This window comes from Alligator mississippiensis, chromosome 4, assembly GCF_030867095.1.
Source record: "Alligator mississippiensis isolate rAllMis1 chromosome 4, rAllMis1, whole genome shotgun sequence".
NCBI lineage: Eukaryota > Metazoa > Chordata > Crocodylia > Alligatoridae > Alligator > Alligator mississippiensis.
The window spans coordinates 28,489,161-28,504,026 of NC_081827.1; the positions used below are offsets into that span (position 1 = coordinate 28,489,161).

Below are 14,866 nucleotides of genomic sequence, written 5' to 3' on the forward strand. Positions count from 1 at the left end.
CTTTAATCTGTCTGAATCAAATCGGAACCCTCAGAATCAATTTGGAGAGATTTGATGATTCGGACATAGACACAGCTTTAAATGTTTTTTATACATACCTCAAGGTACTTGTGAACGCTGAGATGCTTGGGCAGATGTAGCATACCACAGGTCGGGGGGGTCCCCAGTGCGCTCAGTGGCAGACTCAGAAGTGGACCAGAAGCACTTCCGGTAAACTTCTGGGGCCATTGCAGAGCATGTGGGGGACCCTGCCCCCTGGCTTGGTGACTGGGCCTCCTGTGTCTGGGGGGAGCACCTGGGATCCCCCTGTGCCCGATTGCTGAGTAGGGGAGGTGCAGGGGGAGGAGGGTCCCCATGCACGCAGCAGCAGACCCAGAAGTGGTATGGACATACTTCCGGTCCACTTCCGGGTCTGCCGCCAAGCACACAGGAGGCCCCCGTGCTCCTGTGGGACACTCCATCCGCCCTACCATCTCAGCAATCACAAGCCATGCCTCGTACCTCGAGGTGTGTAGAAAAAACATTTTAAGCTGTCTGTGGCCAAATCGTTGATTCTCTGAATCGGTATTGAATCTTCAGGTTCAGCCGAATCGGATCAGGACAACGACCCAAATCAACAAATTGAATCACTGTCCCCTGATTCAGGCCGAATCTGAATCAAATACAGCCCGTTTCGCATACCCCTACTGACCATAATAACAAGTGGGAGAACAAGGATAGTAGGAAGCATGTTCAAGCTTACAGAATATTCTTAATTTAACAGGACATTATAAATAGCAGTAACCAGTAACAAAGATTCAAGTTAATGAGGTAAGAATCAGCCAAGCAAGTGGAAGGTAATATCCTAGGTGGGGAGAACAAATTGACATACATATACACCAGCACTTGAAAATGGTAAAAAAAAATAGAAACTTCTTGGAGATACAGGACAAAAAATGATATGTGAACTTGCAACAGAAAAAACCCCCATCTTGGAGCTACATTTACAAGTTCATGTAAATGGGCCCAAGTGAGACAGCTGAGAATATTGACAGTTCTGGGCCCTTCAGTATAAGGTTTACTTCATTTATCTAACAAAACAATTAGCAGCCTGAAAGGATTTCAGGGAAAAATTAAAACTAATTTGATGCTTTGTTGTCTCATGTTGGTTGCTGATCATTTGAACAAGTTTTGTTTTTCTTTATCAACCTTGTCCATTAAATAATGCTTTGCTTGTGACCGATATTCTCATTAGTGGTATTGCTATAACTTGTATGTTTCTTTTGCCTCCCATCCTTAGGAAAGAGTCATAAACCATGCAGCTGGCAGCCATGGGGTGTCAGGAATATTCATGAAATATGACATCAGTTCGCTTATGGTGACAGTGACAGAAGAACATATGCCCTTTTGGCAGTTCTTAGTGAGACTCTGTGGTATTATTGGAGGAATTTTCTCAACTACAGGTAGTGCACCATGTGTTCTCTTTTACAGCCTTACCAAATGGGTAGGATGTCATGATTAAAAGCCAAGATTCCATTAACCATCCAGGTTACACTTCTTAAGAGTTTGTGTAAATGAGCTGTTAGATAGCCATGAATGTTAGAGAGCCTAGCAAGTAGTCTGTTAGATTTCTATTCAATTTTTAATCACAAAGTAATATGTAAAGAACTTCTAAGGGCACTTAGGGTGGATGTGCCATTGTTTTTGTTGATACTTAAAAACTGTATCTGCTTTTTCCTGGAAGTACTTGGATATACAGTGATATATATCTATCTAATTCCTGCATTTGGGGCCTAGTTCTGTTAGCCAGTCCCAAAGCAGGGGTGGGGTGTTTTTTTTTTTAATAGAAAAAATATAACTAACCATCATCCAGTTTACATGGGTCACTAATACAGTAAAATATCTGTTATCCAGCATGAGTAGGGAATGGGGGGTGCCAGTTATCTGAGAGTATACCTGGCAAGGAAGACAGTGCCATATTTGTAGTGCAAATTTTCAAAGAATTTGTTTACCATACATTACAGTATAACATACTGTATAAAGAATAAAGTAGTATACAGGTACTCGCCAATTAAGTAGTAGTAAAGCAGCAGTGAAGAGAAATCCTGAGGCAGTGATGTACAGTATAGTACACTAAAGTTGTATGTAGTGCACTATTGGCAGTGCATAGCGTACACCTAGATCACTTAAAAGTACAGTACACTTAACACTGCAGTGTGCATCCTGCTGCTGAAAATGGCACAGCAGACAGCAAAGCAGCACAGCGCCGTGTGCATCCTGCCACTGAAATTCTGGTTAATAAAGTATTCTGATTAGGTAAATACTGGATAATAAAGATTTTACTGTAGTGTCTCGAGTGGTCTCTGATCACCAATTGTCTTTGAGCTTGTAACCTGTCATCCTTGCAAAAGGGCCATGCTAATCTTTTTTTTTGTCTTACTCTGGTTTTTGCTGCCACAGGTTGTAACCAAGGCTGATATTCTTGGTCTGTCTTTTTTTTCCATTCCCACAGTGGTACTGAAAACATCCTTTCTATGACTTTGTTCCCAGAAAGTTACTAAGTCTTTTCCTACTTTGCTTGAGTAACCATTCTAGATTTTCCAGCCACCACCAAGCCCAATAAAATGTTTACAAATTCCATTAGTCTCCAAGGAAAAAATAATATATTGGTGCTTCTATAGAAATAGAAAAGTGTGAAAATGTATGCGCCTGGAACAGTTCCATAGAAAACCTCTGTAGCTTGAAACTGCTAATTGGTTCTGTGTTGCTTCCTGGGACAAAGTTGCTTTTTAACTCTGATTACCAGTGCCCTGGATGGGATTTGCAATTTAAGAACTTATTTTGTTCAGTGTCTTCCTTGTTATAAATCGTAGACAGGTCTTAGTTTCAAGCACTGACTTATTCAGTGCATAATGCAAGCGTGTAGCACATGCCTGTTGCCAGGGGACACTTTGTAGAATACAGTACAATTATACTTCTTTTGGTTTAAAAACTAAGCTAGCAAAAAAGCTGTCAGGTCCTTGGTGGAAAACAGTCTTCCTTTATGGATGGATTTTTTTATTTTATTTTATTTTTTGGTCTAAAATAATAGTTTGTCAATCAAGAATCAATTTTTTTTGTTTCTCACCCCTGACTCAGCCAGTGAATAAATGCAAATCTTTGTTGATTAATTCATGCTTTCTTAAGTCGAAATTAAACTGGTGGGGAGAGTTTGCTCTGATATATGTAAGAACTAAAATGTTTTTCATTACAACTTAGAAGTCTCTAAGGAAATCAGCAAAAGTATAAACATATATTTTTTCTGTTCATACACTGTGGTCTATTGTCCTGAAATAGTGTTTTGTTGTTGTCATTTCAAAAGCTTTTAGTGCAGAGTTCTTCTCTCATCCCTTGTAAAAACTCAAACCCTGTCTGATATTACAGGCATTTTACATGGCATTGGAAGATTCATAGTGGAAATCATCTGCTGTCGTTTCAGACTGGGCTCATATAAATCTATATCGGTAAGAGTACGTTTTGTGATAAATTTAAAGAAACGGTATAAACATTTTTAAGTACAGTACAAGGTTTGTTTAAAAAAACAGCTCTTATGTGAGCAAACAATGATAGCACCCAATACTTCTCTTGTGTAAGATGTTCAAACAGAATCCTCTTCAACAGAAGCATGACAAGAAGCTTTTAAAAACAGTTTGATCGTGTGTGTGTGTGGGGGGGGGGGAGGGGGGTTGTTTTTGGTTTTTTTTTATATATATTTTTTTTTTAAGCTAGGCTGTTATAGTTGGATGGTTTATACTTTGCTAGAAAGGAGAAATCACAAGAACACAGAAAAGCCAAAAATGGGATTGTACATTCAAACCAAAACCATGCAATGCATGCAATTTTTGGACAGGCAACTAATAAGTTTTTATTTCTATCCAATTAGGTCCCACTTCCTGATGGCCACATAAACAACCACTTACCTCTAACTACAGACAATGGTACGCATTAGTAACTCCTTGAGGAAACCTTTTTCTTTCTGCCTGATACAGAAGACACTTTTTTATAATAAAACATTGTGCAATATGTTGAGACAGTGCTGATGGACAGCAAAAATCAAGCCTTTTAAAAAAAAACAAACAAACAAAATCTGTGTAATTTGTCTCTCTCTTTTAAGTGCACATGGAGTCAAGTGAAGCCAAAATGTACCATGAGGTCAACATCTTGATATAGCAGGCACGTTACTGGAGAACGACCGTGTCCAGAGTGAACCTAAAGTCCATGCCTATGAAGTCAAACTCCTGTAAAAACTAATTTATATGCAGCAGTTTGGCAGCAATAGTCGTACTTCATGAAGCCAGGTTTGCTGCCAGGTTTACGGAAATGGGATGCAAGCCCTTCTTTTAACCAGAAGATGTGGGAGCTTAGTTATTCTGCTGACAGGTTTTTGGGAGGAGGGCTATAAGAAACCCTGAACTAGAGAAAGGAAGGGAAAGCTTGATGAGGTGAGATGGAGCTTGAGCCATAGCCCTCACAGCTGCCACTACCATTCTCTAATACCACCATTACCTACAGGAAGGAAAAGGACACAGAGCAAGCAAGGCACATTTCTCTGTATTTCTACCCACAACCACTTTGTCAACAATCAGATCATGTTGATTCCAGGAGTTCCTGGAGCCTGACAAGAATTGGGTCCTATATCTTTGCGTTAGAGCTGAGGAGCCAGGAACAATATGTCTTCAAAAGGTTTTTTGAGCGAGTCATTACTTGTTTGCTTATCCCAGTGCAAAACTCAGCCAGCAAGTGTGAGAAACCACCTCTCTGCTCCAGCTCAATACAGAAATGTCTTCTATTTCTAAAGAACAGACACATCTGTCTGCTACGTGACAAATAAAAAATGGAGATCAGAGGACAGAGAAGAGATTGGAGGAACAAATAGCTAAGAACAGCAAGGCAGCTTCTTGCTAAATTCCACAGGAAGCACAGATTTTTGGCAAGTCAATAAGTTGACTGGCCCATCCGGGGAACTGGAGACAATCTCCAAGAAACAGGTGACTGCGCTGAATCAATTGTTTCTCTGCAGATAAATGGTGGGGAAAGATGTTGAGCCATGAAAGCTTTTTAAGTTCTACACTATGGGCATAAAGCTGTAATATGCAAATGGGAGTGGATAGTGGTAATGCGGTAGTCTTAATAAGATGAAGGCAACTATACTGTAGCTGAACTACTGACAGAAATCTATAGTTACACACAGCTACTCTACCCAGATGAAAGACTGACAAAAGTTCCTTTCCTTTCGTAGGAGCTAATTCTAATCTTGGGCCCTCAATGCTTTGCAATGGTTATTACAACATGGAGGACTGAGTATAGAAAAAGAATACCCCTACTGTTGATTGTTTTCAGATTTTACTTACTTTTATTGACACATTCCATAAAGTGCTGGAATTTGTCACAAGCCCAGTATAAATATTAAACTGATTTGCCCTGTCCTGATTGTAAGCCTAAAAACAATCTTAACATGAACATTATGTGAGTGTTGAAGTGGGAAAGGGAGAAAACTATACTTTATTTTGGCTACTGTAGCGGACCAAATTCAAGGAAATAGTCATTTGAGGTGGGAAGCAAGTTTGACCTGGATTAAAACTGATTTCGATAGGAAACAGGCTCTTGTCTTCAATGCCCACATTGAATGGCTTTGTGTGCTACACATCCTTGTGCTGCATGTGTACTGCTTTTGAAAGAATCAGTGCATTCACACGAGTCTTATCCTATGGCACTTGTGCGCTCTGTTTTGTAGTGCTCAGCATTGCTGCTAGGAGCGGGGCTTTTAGGGTGACTTGGATATGAAGCACTGTGCTGTGGGATGGAACGAGGGACAATTTACCCTAGCATTTGCCAAGCTTGGCTGCTGCTTGTGCCTACGAAGGTAAGGTAGTTATAAACTGCAACAGTTTAGCTGGACCTGAACTGTATCAGGTGTTAGAAGTGATAAGGTTTACAACCACACCTGGGACAGCTGTTGTGCATTGATACAAAGAGCGTTACAAGTTCATGACACATATTGCAGTGGTTTCTTGGAATTCTGATTTTCTTTGAATAGGTGGACAAAAGTGTTAGAGCTAAAGGATGGAAAATGGAAAGAGCGAGACTCTCCAGAAAAGTTGGAAAGCTGGCATTATTCGGTTGATTAGACAGATGGAATTTGTCCTTTCATTTATAGTCAAGTGAGCAAGGAAGGCTTGATATGTGAATTTGGGCAGTGTGATGGTAGATGACAGTTATAGATTTGAGGGACTATTCATAAGAAGGATTATTTTGTAATACACTACATTTTCAGTCAGAAGTTAGCAAATAATTTAAAAATGGCATGTCCTTCCAAATTGCATTAACTCTTTATTTGCCACAGCTTAAAGTCTAAGGCAGAAACGAAGGGCAAAATATTTTTTTCAAATAGGCAAAACTTCATAGGAGTGGGGAGCCAGACTTCCAAAGCAGTTCCAGGTTTTTTTGACAGCTGAAGTTGCTGAGCACCCAGAAATCTCATTGACTGTCTAAAGCTATGGCTGTTCAGTACTAATGAAAATCAAGCATAAGACATTTCTTTTGAGTTCACAGAATGAAAAAAACAATAATAAAGCCACACAAAACATTTCTGAAAATGTTTAACATATAACTTCAGTGTGGACAGACAAGAAAGATGAGCAGATGTATACATCAGTAAATATATAGGTATGAAAGCAAATGGATAAGGACAGTCAAGTCAGTGGAAGAGCTTTTATTTTTCTTGTATTACAAAAGACAGCAGTACTCCAAAGTCAGCACTTTGAAGGAAAAAGGAAAAGCTATGCAAAGTACAATGAAATTAGGGTCTCTGCTGAAAGATATTGATATGGCATATTGAAAGAATAAAAAATAAGAAATGAATAAAATATCAAGCATCTTTAGATGCAGTTAGTAACTCTTTGGTAAAAATTATGATTTGTGGTGAAGGACAAATTCCCTTCTCAGTGGTGACGAGTATATGTTTCTGGCTATTCTGAATTATCAGGTGTTTTGTTAAATTGTGTCATAGGCCACAGCCAGAGACAGAATACAAGAGAGGGTGGACAAATCATCTGACCTGCTATCTCCTGTATTCCCTAGAGGAAATTCAAGTGATGTTTCAGAGGGAAAACCAGGGAAAAAAAATGGAATATAGCAACCTTGTATCGTATATCATGGCCACAGATGGGAATGAATTGCAACAGCGTTCAGCAGATACATTTGTTCAGGTTTCCCTTCAGGGATTCAGCTGCTTGAGTTTTGGTTTTTGCAGAGGCTTGGTTGCTTATGGCTTTACATTAAACTTGCTTGATAACCCCTTTATACTTTGCAGCCCTCAGAACATTATTCTTTTCCAGTTTCAGTGCACAGATATCCTGCTTGTACCAGGTGGGCTGTAGTTTGTTGCACTTCCTTATTTTAGCAGCTGGTTGGGTTAGTTGCAGCTGCGCTGGTTTGGAGTCTTGCAACAACTTTACCTCTTTCCTTTGCCTCTCTGGTGCTAAGTAAAGGGAATAAGGTTCAGATGAGTGTATGACGGGAAGAAGGAAGCTCACTTTTTCTTTTTAAAGTAAAGTTTAGAATGCATTAACTGGGATGAAATTTAAGGGAATTGTTACCTCTAGCAGAAAACATGACTGGATTAACTGGCAGATTTTTTTTCCCCTGTGAGATGTACTGAACTGCCTTCCCCACCTCCACCATCCCCTTCCAGACCTGATCTGTTTAAAAATCAGTGAAGCTTTTTAAAGCAACCATTCAAATCATAGGACCTCAACATTTCCCACTTGGATAGAAACCATCCATTTGTTCAAGTATGTGTCCATTTTGTGGGGTCAGGAGGGATGCTTGGCTGTACCTTGGTAATGTTGGGTCTTTATCTGTTTAAGTGTTTATAAGGTGGCTCGTTTGAGGCTTGTGAAGCCTCAAGTTTGACAGGTTAAAAATTATTCAGATAAGAAACGGGCTCTTGTCTGTACTGAGCAAAGAAATCGCTGTGCAGTGACTGTATTAAATGGCTTGGCTTGGTGTGTCTCATCCTTGCAGCAGTTTAGTTCATCTCTGCTGTTATTGAACGAGCCAGACTACAAGGCTTGTATTACATCCATGGGACCTGTGCACTCCATTTTATAGTGCCCAGTATTGCTGCTGGTGGAGCTACTTTGGCTGGTCAGCAGTGTGGCAACCTCAAGCAATGATGTTCCCCACTGGCTGTATCCCAGTGAGGAATTCTTTTTCAGAGAGTCCTTTGACCCTCTGGATTCAAGACTTGCTTGTATGGCTACTTACTCATCACAACTGGATGTTTTTACAGAGTGAACTCAGGTGTGATCAGCTGCACAGACTATCTATATTGGATGTAATAATTCATGGGATAACCAAACAAATTTCTGAAGTGGAGCTGAAGGCAAAGATGGAAGATTTGGTATAAAGAATGCGAAGTCACTCCTCTAAGAAATGAAAATAAACTGTGCAAGTACAAAGCTTGGGGATGTAACTAAGGTCACCAGTCACATCCTTGGCATTAATGTTACTCCATAATATATTTTAAATATAACAGAGCACTGTTGTTATTTGGGAAGATGTATCAGAACTGCTCAGTTTGGAGGGAAGTTGTCCATGGAAAAAGCTCTGTCCCTGCCTTAAATGTTGTTCCACGAAATAAGAACAGTTGTACAATATGCACCTGTTCTAGCCATGATACTTTACTCCAGGCACTTAGTTCTCTTATGTACTTCCATTATAATTCCTTTGGTTCTAGCTCTGTGCAGGTGTTGGGGCTCAGGCAGTACCCTGGTATTTTGATGTGTTGTAAAATACTTGTTTGCATACATTTTTATACCTTATGCAAATCCCCAGCAAACAAGAACATGTCACAGAGCCTTAGTGAACTCTGCTCACCCAGTGCTCTTCTCCATCCAAGACTAAACATTTTTGTATTCTGTCTCCTGCCTCAGCAAGGATCAGTGGGCTGCTGCAGTTAACGCTGGTGTTGAATCCAACAGGAGTGACTAGGCTAATAGGAATTACCAGTACTCCATTTCAACTCACTGCCGTGGCTCTTTTCCTTGTCTCCTTAGGATACCCAGCTCCTGCTGGGCTGGGGACGAAACTGTAAGATTTTTTTTTTTTCCTTAGCTCCTGCAAGATTTTGCAAGGAATTTTTGAGACTTCAGCAGTAAGTGTTGCTGTTTGTGTATAAAAACCTGCTTGCACCTAGCAGTGCCTGATGGTACAAGACTTTTGCTATCCACAACAGAGCTGAATGCTGAGTAAGGTACCATCGAGTTCTGGCACCAAGGATGTGCCACCTTTTTTCACTGCCAGTGTCTTATCCAAAACTTGTGACACTTGCAGTGAGAATTGAGACTAGCAGAAGGGGGCTATTATTAAAGAGTAATAATGTAACATCATTTGCTCTTGGTTTATTCCAGTGGCAGCTCCAGCACACCATGGCACATCATTATGCATAACAGCTTGACCAGTGCTATACCAGCCTGGGGGAATAAAAGGACACTTTTCTGGATACTTGAGTTCCTCACTTAGATTAAGTAAAAATGGTGCTGGTCTTTTGCTCTGAGAGCCCACTGAATCAGATTATTTTACATTGCAAATAGAAGACTGCCTGTTTTGTTCCCCTGTATTCTAATGTGTATGAAGTAGTTTGTGATGGAAGAAGGAACAACAAATGTTTTTACTTTGGTCCTTTCAGCGACAAAAGAGAGAGCATGATCTCCTTTGCTGGGAAGAGGTATAGCTGAAATTCCTCACAGCTCCCTGCACATGGGAATTATAAAATAGAATTAAAGTGGTGTCTTTTCTCCCTCTTCCATCTCCAGCCTGCTTCCCATAAGCTTTTTTTAAATCTTTGTTCAAGGGCCAGATAAATTATAGCTGAGGAAGGTCCAAACTTTGTGTTTGTGGTTTTTATTGATAGACACTAACAGTAATAAGGAATCTGATTTTTTTTTTTTGTCTTTTTCCCCCATTGCACCATCTTGATCTCCCCCACCCACAACACACATGCATTCACAATAACTAGTAAATTAGGTTTTTGTATGATGATGCTATGCGCAGCATATTGCTGCATTTCCTATGACAACTGCAAGCTAATCTATAAATGTTTTATGTATTTTATCAGAAAATGCTGGCCTATGCTTCCTTGCAGCCTTTTCAGTCATTTCCCATGAGCATTAGAAGAGGTGAGTGAATAGAGAAGGAAAGTAGTTTTGTAAGAGCCAGGTACATTTATTGTTCTGCCAGTGACATGCTTTGTGACTTTGGCTGAGCCACATTGCCTTTTCATGTCCTGGGGCTAATGACATTTACCTGCCTCAAATGGCTGCTGTGAGTGTAGATTAATATTTATGATGCACTCTGAAGGTAGAAGCATTATTGATGCCGTGGAAACCTTTTGGTATGGGAGTGCACAGCACATATTTGTGTCCCATTATTGTCAGGCTTATTTTTCTGCCTGCTGCTACAAAGAATCAACAGTTGATGTCAACTTAATTTTAATGACTATTTTTTTGTTTGTTTTAAATCTTCAAATATATAAAAAAAATCCAGTGACTGTTCCCAGCTCCACAGTATTATCACTATTTTATTGTACAAAAGCCATGGAATTTGAAGATGTGCTCTTTTGTTGCACTGTGTCTGTAATATAGGTCATAAACTGAAAATATTGGTCACAAGGTTTTTCAGTCCGTTTCACTGGGTGTTTAAGCAAGAATAATTGCTGCAGTAGAAATTTTCCAGAGAACTGTATTTTGAAGTCCTTGTCAGTATTGTAAAAACATTTTGGGGTGTCATTTCAGGAAATAAAAGATTGCAGGTGTTACAGCAGTATTTATTGCTGGATGATTAAATGCAGATGTAAAAGCTGCTACCTAGCTGTCAGCTCTGTCAAATTCCTGTCAATAAATAGCAGGAGCTATGAAAGTCTGAACATTTTTACTTGGTGTGTTTATAAATGCCACTATACAATTTAAAATAAGCAGGTGCCTGTCGCAAGCAATGAATTTTAAACCAATGCTTGCTTTCCTGGATTGGTGCAAACCCCCATGCCCTTAGCAGTCTGTGAAGTTAGTCATACAGTACTGTGTGTTGCCAGAAATTCTCAGCTTGTGTAGCTCCACTGAATTAGGGTGACCCTGTGTCTCAAATCTCAAAATAGGAAAGGTACATGCCACCTAGCTTGTTTCTGAGCTCCAGTCTTGGTGGAGCATGCAGCTGAGTGGGAGGGGGGAGGGGAGTGAGACATCAGTCCGAGTTGTATCATCAGTTTCTTCAAATTAATGCTTTTGTCCAACTTTCGGAAGCTTTTACTCCCCCAGCAGGGGAGGTTTGAAGAAACCAATGGGATGTCTGGGACAGGTATTTTAAGACGGGACTGTTGGCAAAACACGATTATGGTCACATTACTTTGACTATAGAAGTGTAGAGCTGGAAAGAACCTCAGGAGGCCATTCGTCTACTCCAACCCCTGGCTCAAGGCAAGGTCATTCATATCTAACCCATCTTAGACCAAGATATATTTATACTGATGTATAACAAATGGGGATCTGGTCCCTTCTCTATTAACTAAATCCTGTGGTCTTTTACTTCATCTTTGCAAGGCGAATGCCCATTTAAAATCAAGGGTAGTGTCTTGGGTAAGGACCTCAGGATTTAGTTCAGTGCTAAGGCATAATTATCTGTTTCTTTAACTATTCAAGACTACTACTATCTGCCAGTAAATTCAAAATTGTGTATATTTGGTCCAAAGCAGTATTTATTTTTTCAGACATGACTGGCAAATGGCAATGAAAAAAATGAAGTGAACCATAGAATTAATTTTACAAAGTAACCAAATATGAAGCTTTGGAGGTACCAGATTTCCTTAAAACACTTTCCTTATAACTTCTGTGCCAATTTAAATTAGCCTTGTACATGGGGGAAGGAAGTTTCTAAATCAGGCTTGTAATTTTAGAAAAGTGCCTAGCAAAATAGAATGGCAGAGATGCTGCAGGCCTGACAGGTGCAAGGTGTTGCGTGTCTGTATGATGTGCACATGCATCTGGAGATGAAAAGGGGAACTGTTCTGTACTTCTCTACTGCAGTGATATGCACTGTGCACATGACAGTCTGGATACAGCTAGGGAGGGGACAGAAAAGAAGAAGTAACAAGCAGCAGGTGGGTAGCACAAGGAAACTTTCCAAAATCCAACTACTGCAGTACAATAGACTTTAATAAGGTTATTTTGTTTCCTGTGAGATTTTTGAAATATGCTGCTACTCACAGAAGTCTCAAATGACTGAAAGTCTTGACCGCCAAGAGAACAAGGAAGACATGTAACATATAATAGGAAAAACCCTAGTCACTGTCCCATTAAGCATATTGGGCCACCACCCCAGGAGATGGTGAGCCAGCTTTGGAGAATTTTGCAAGGCCTTATTTCATTAAAATCTAATAGGTTTTGCAATTACCCATACATTTTTCCATCTCAGCATTTATTTTTACAACCAGTCCAGTAGTGACTACATGCAGTGGCTCGCTCACCCTCAGCCAGCTCATTGACTCTTCAGTCAAAAGCTATTGCCTCGCCAGCAGCTGTGAGGACTAACACTGGGCTCTGCCCCTGCTCTTTGCAGCTCCGGGGAGAAGTGGCACTTTCCTTAGCAGCCATGAATCGCAATGTCTGCTTGTTTTATTCCACCTTGCTTCTATTCCAGCAAAGAAAAATCAGCTTTCCTGTTTAGGATACGCACCTCAGTACTGGGAGGAAAGGAAATTTGTGATATGTGAGTAAGTACAATATTTTGTTATTAGCAGATTTTCAGTAATGAGTGAGGGCCTCCTACCAAAGATCATCTTACTTGTCAGTGTGCAACAGTAGTGTAAGTACAGACAGGTGAGCAGGGGAAGAGCTGCGGGGGGGAGGGGAGGGTGGCCTCACTATTTTCCTCCCCCCCCCCCCCCTTCCGCCCTCCTTCCTAGCACTTAACATCTTTCCTGTAGCAGCTCCTGCTCTCAGGGCGGAGGAGTAGCTTGCAGGGCTGGTGCCAGCCAGAGCCCTACCTCCAAGGGAAGCTGCTGCTGTGTGTGGGAGGTGGGGGGGGGGGGGGTGCTGGTCCAACCAAGAGCCAAAGTGTAAGGAGGTACATGGCCCTTTAAGGGCTCAGAACCCAGCCACAGGTGGTCAGCAGATAGGTCTGCCTGGCCGGGAGGGTTGGGATCAGGTGGGAGGCGATGGAGGCATCTTAAAGAGTTAAAAACTCCAGAACATCAGTGTTGTGGAGAAGACCAAGACTAAAATTGCACCTCCTCCTAAAGCCAATGGCTGGGCTAAAACTGCCCTGAGAAACAGAATGGAGCTGACTCTCCTGTGTAAGGCAGCAGGGTAAGTGACCTGCTTACACAGAGCATTTTCCTTCTTCGTTGTTGTCAAGTTCTGGTTTTTAAATTGTTGCTTGCCATTCACTCTGAGAGTGCTAACGCCTGCCTGCAGGGCTGGTGCCAGCCAGAGCCCTACCTCCAAGGGAAGCTGCTGCTGTGTGTGGGGAGTGGGGGGGTGCTGGTTCCTCTGGGCACGAATGCTGTCAGTTATGCATCTGACATGAAGCCTCATACCTGCCTAGCCAGAGCACAGCCTGCTGCATGTACTCAGCAGCTGTGTGGATGTGTCTCCACACTGCCTGGGGGAAAGGACTGCTGTGTGTGCAATAACAGCAGTTACTTGGTTGCAAAAATATGTGTAAAAGTAAAATAGGATTCTGACCTTAGTGGCTGCCAGCACTGACCCTTCTCTGCACTGTTTGCTCAAGATCTCTGCCAGCCTGCTTTCTTATATCTCTAGGGCATACACTGGATCACTAGCTTTCTCCAGGACCTTTTAGTATAGGGAGAATGGCTGGTCCAGGTGTTAGCTCAGGACTGAGGGAGGGGGCTGGCTATGATTCCCTGCTGTCTCAGGTTTTATGTGGGCATAGGGGTTAAGGGCCAGATCCACAAAAGACCTTTATCACTTTAGGCACCTAAGTCTAAAATTTAGAAACTTAAAAAATCCACACTCAGCTGCCACTGAACAATGGTGGTGGTGAAGGGGAAAATAGTGCTTCCCTTCTCCCTAGAGGCAACATGAGGATAAATGCATTGGAGGCTGTATGTAAATGAAAAGCTTCCCTTGAGGTAAAAGGGAACGGTGGGTTTCAGTGTCCATCAACTGTCTTATGCCTGTGTGCACACCCCCAACTCCCAGTAAGCAGAAGCTGAACCACTGGATGTACCCTTCTATTGTGGAGTGCTAGGCTACTGGTGGGAAGAGCTGTATGGATGCAGAAGACATCCATGCTGAGCACCAAGTGAGCCCAGGGTGGAGGGCTGGAAGGCTTTGGTTGTTGTTGTACAGTACTAAACCCAGCCTGGCTGAACTATGAGAATACCAGCTGGGGTGGCTGGCTTCATGTGTAATGGGAGGTAAACTGATGTTAGAGTTACACGGTGCAGCCCCCTGCTGCAGCTGTTAAATAGCAGTTCTTCAAAAGTGTTGGAGGACAAGAGGGAGGTTTGTATGTGACAGCACAAGCCAGTGTTTGTATGGAGAGGAGAAACGGAGCATGCTGAGCAGGGCCCTGCACCAATCTGACCTGGCCCTGTTAATGTGAATTGATTAAATCTTTCTGGCTTCATCAATATTTGTACAGGAAATGAGGAAGGAGAAGAAAAACCTGTTCTCCATTTTAAACTGTGTTTTTCCATTGAAGAACCAGTTTCTGTCCTCTGTCATCGTGCTGTGCATTTCTGTTCACAATCTGCTTTCTGGTGACACCCTGCTCACAGCTGCAGCAACCATACTGTGGGTGGTATAGGTTTGGTCAGCAATCCTCT

At 41.6% G+C, this 14,866-nt stretch overlaps 1 protein-coding gene across 4 annotated transcripts in view; it reads left to right on the top strand.

The window, feature by feature from the left end:
* ERGIC2 (ERGIC and golgi 2) overlaps nt 1–10,945 on the top strand; it is a 40,299-nt gene extending 29,354 nt beyond the window's left edge. For 2 of the 4 annotated variants that reach the window (XM_014606475.3, XM_014606476.3), the window contains 4 exons: nt 1,280–1,442; nt 3,403–3,482; nt 3,902–3,956; nt 4,133–10,842. In XM_014606475.3, coding sequence (XP_014461961.1) covers nt 1,280–1,442; nt 3,403–3,482; nt 3,902–3,956; nt 4,133–4,188 — 354 coding nt within the window. In that variant the 3' untranslated portion in view covers nt 4,189–10,842. Of the gene's footprint in view, nt 1–1,279; nt 1,443–3,402; nt 3,483–3,901 lie in introns of all 4 variants that reach the window. The other 2 variants (XM_019487443.2, XM_019487442.2) reach the window with 2 other exon arrangements.
* Nucleotides 10,946–14,866: the final 3,921 nt, after the last annotated feature.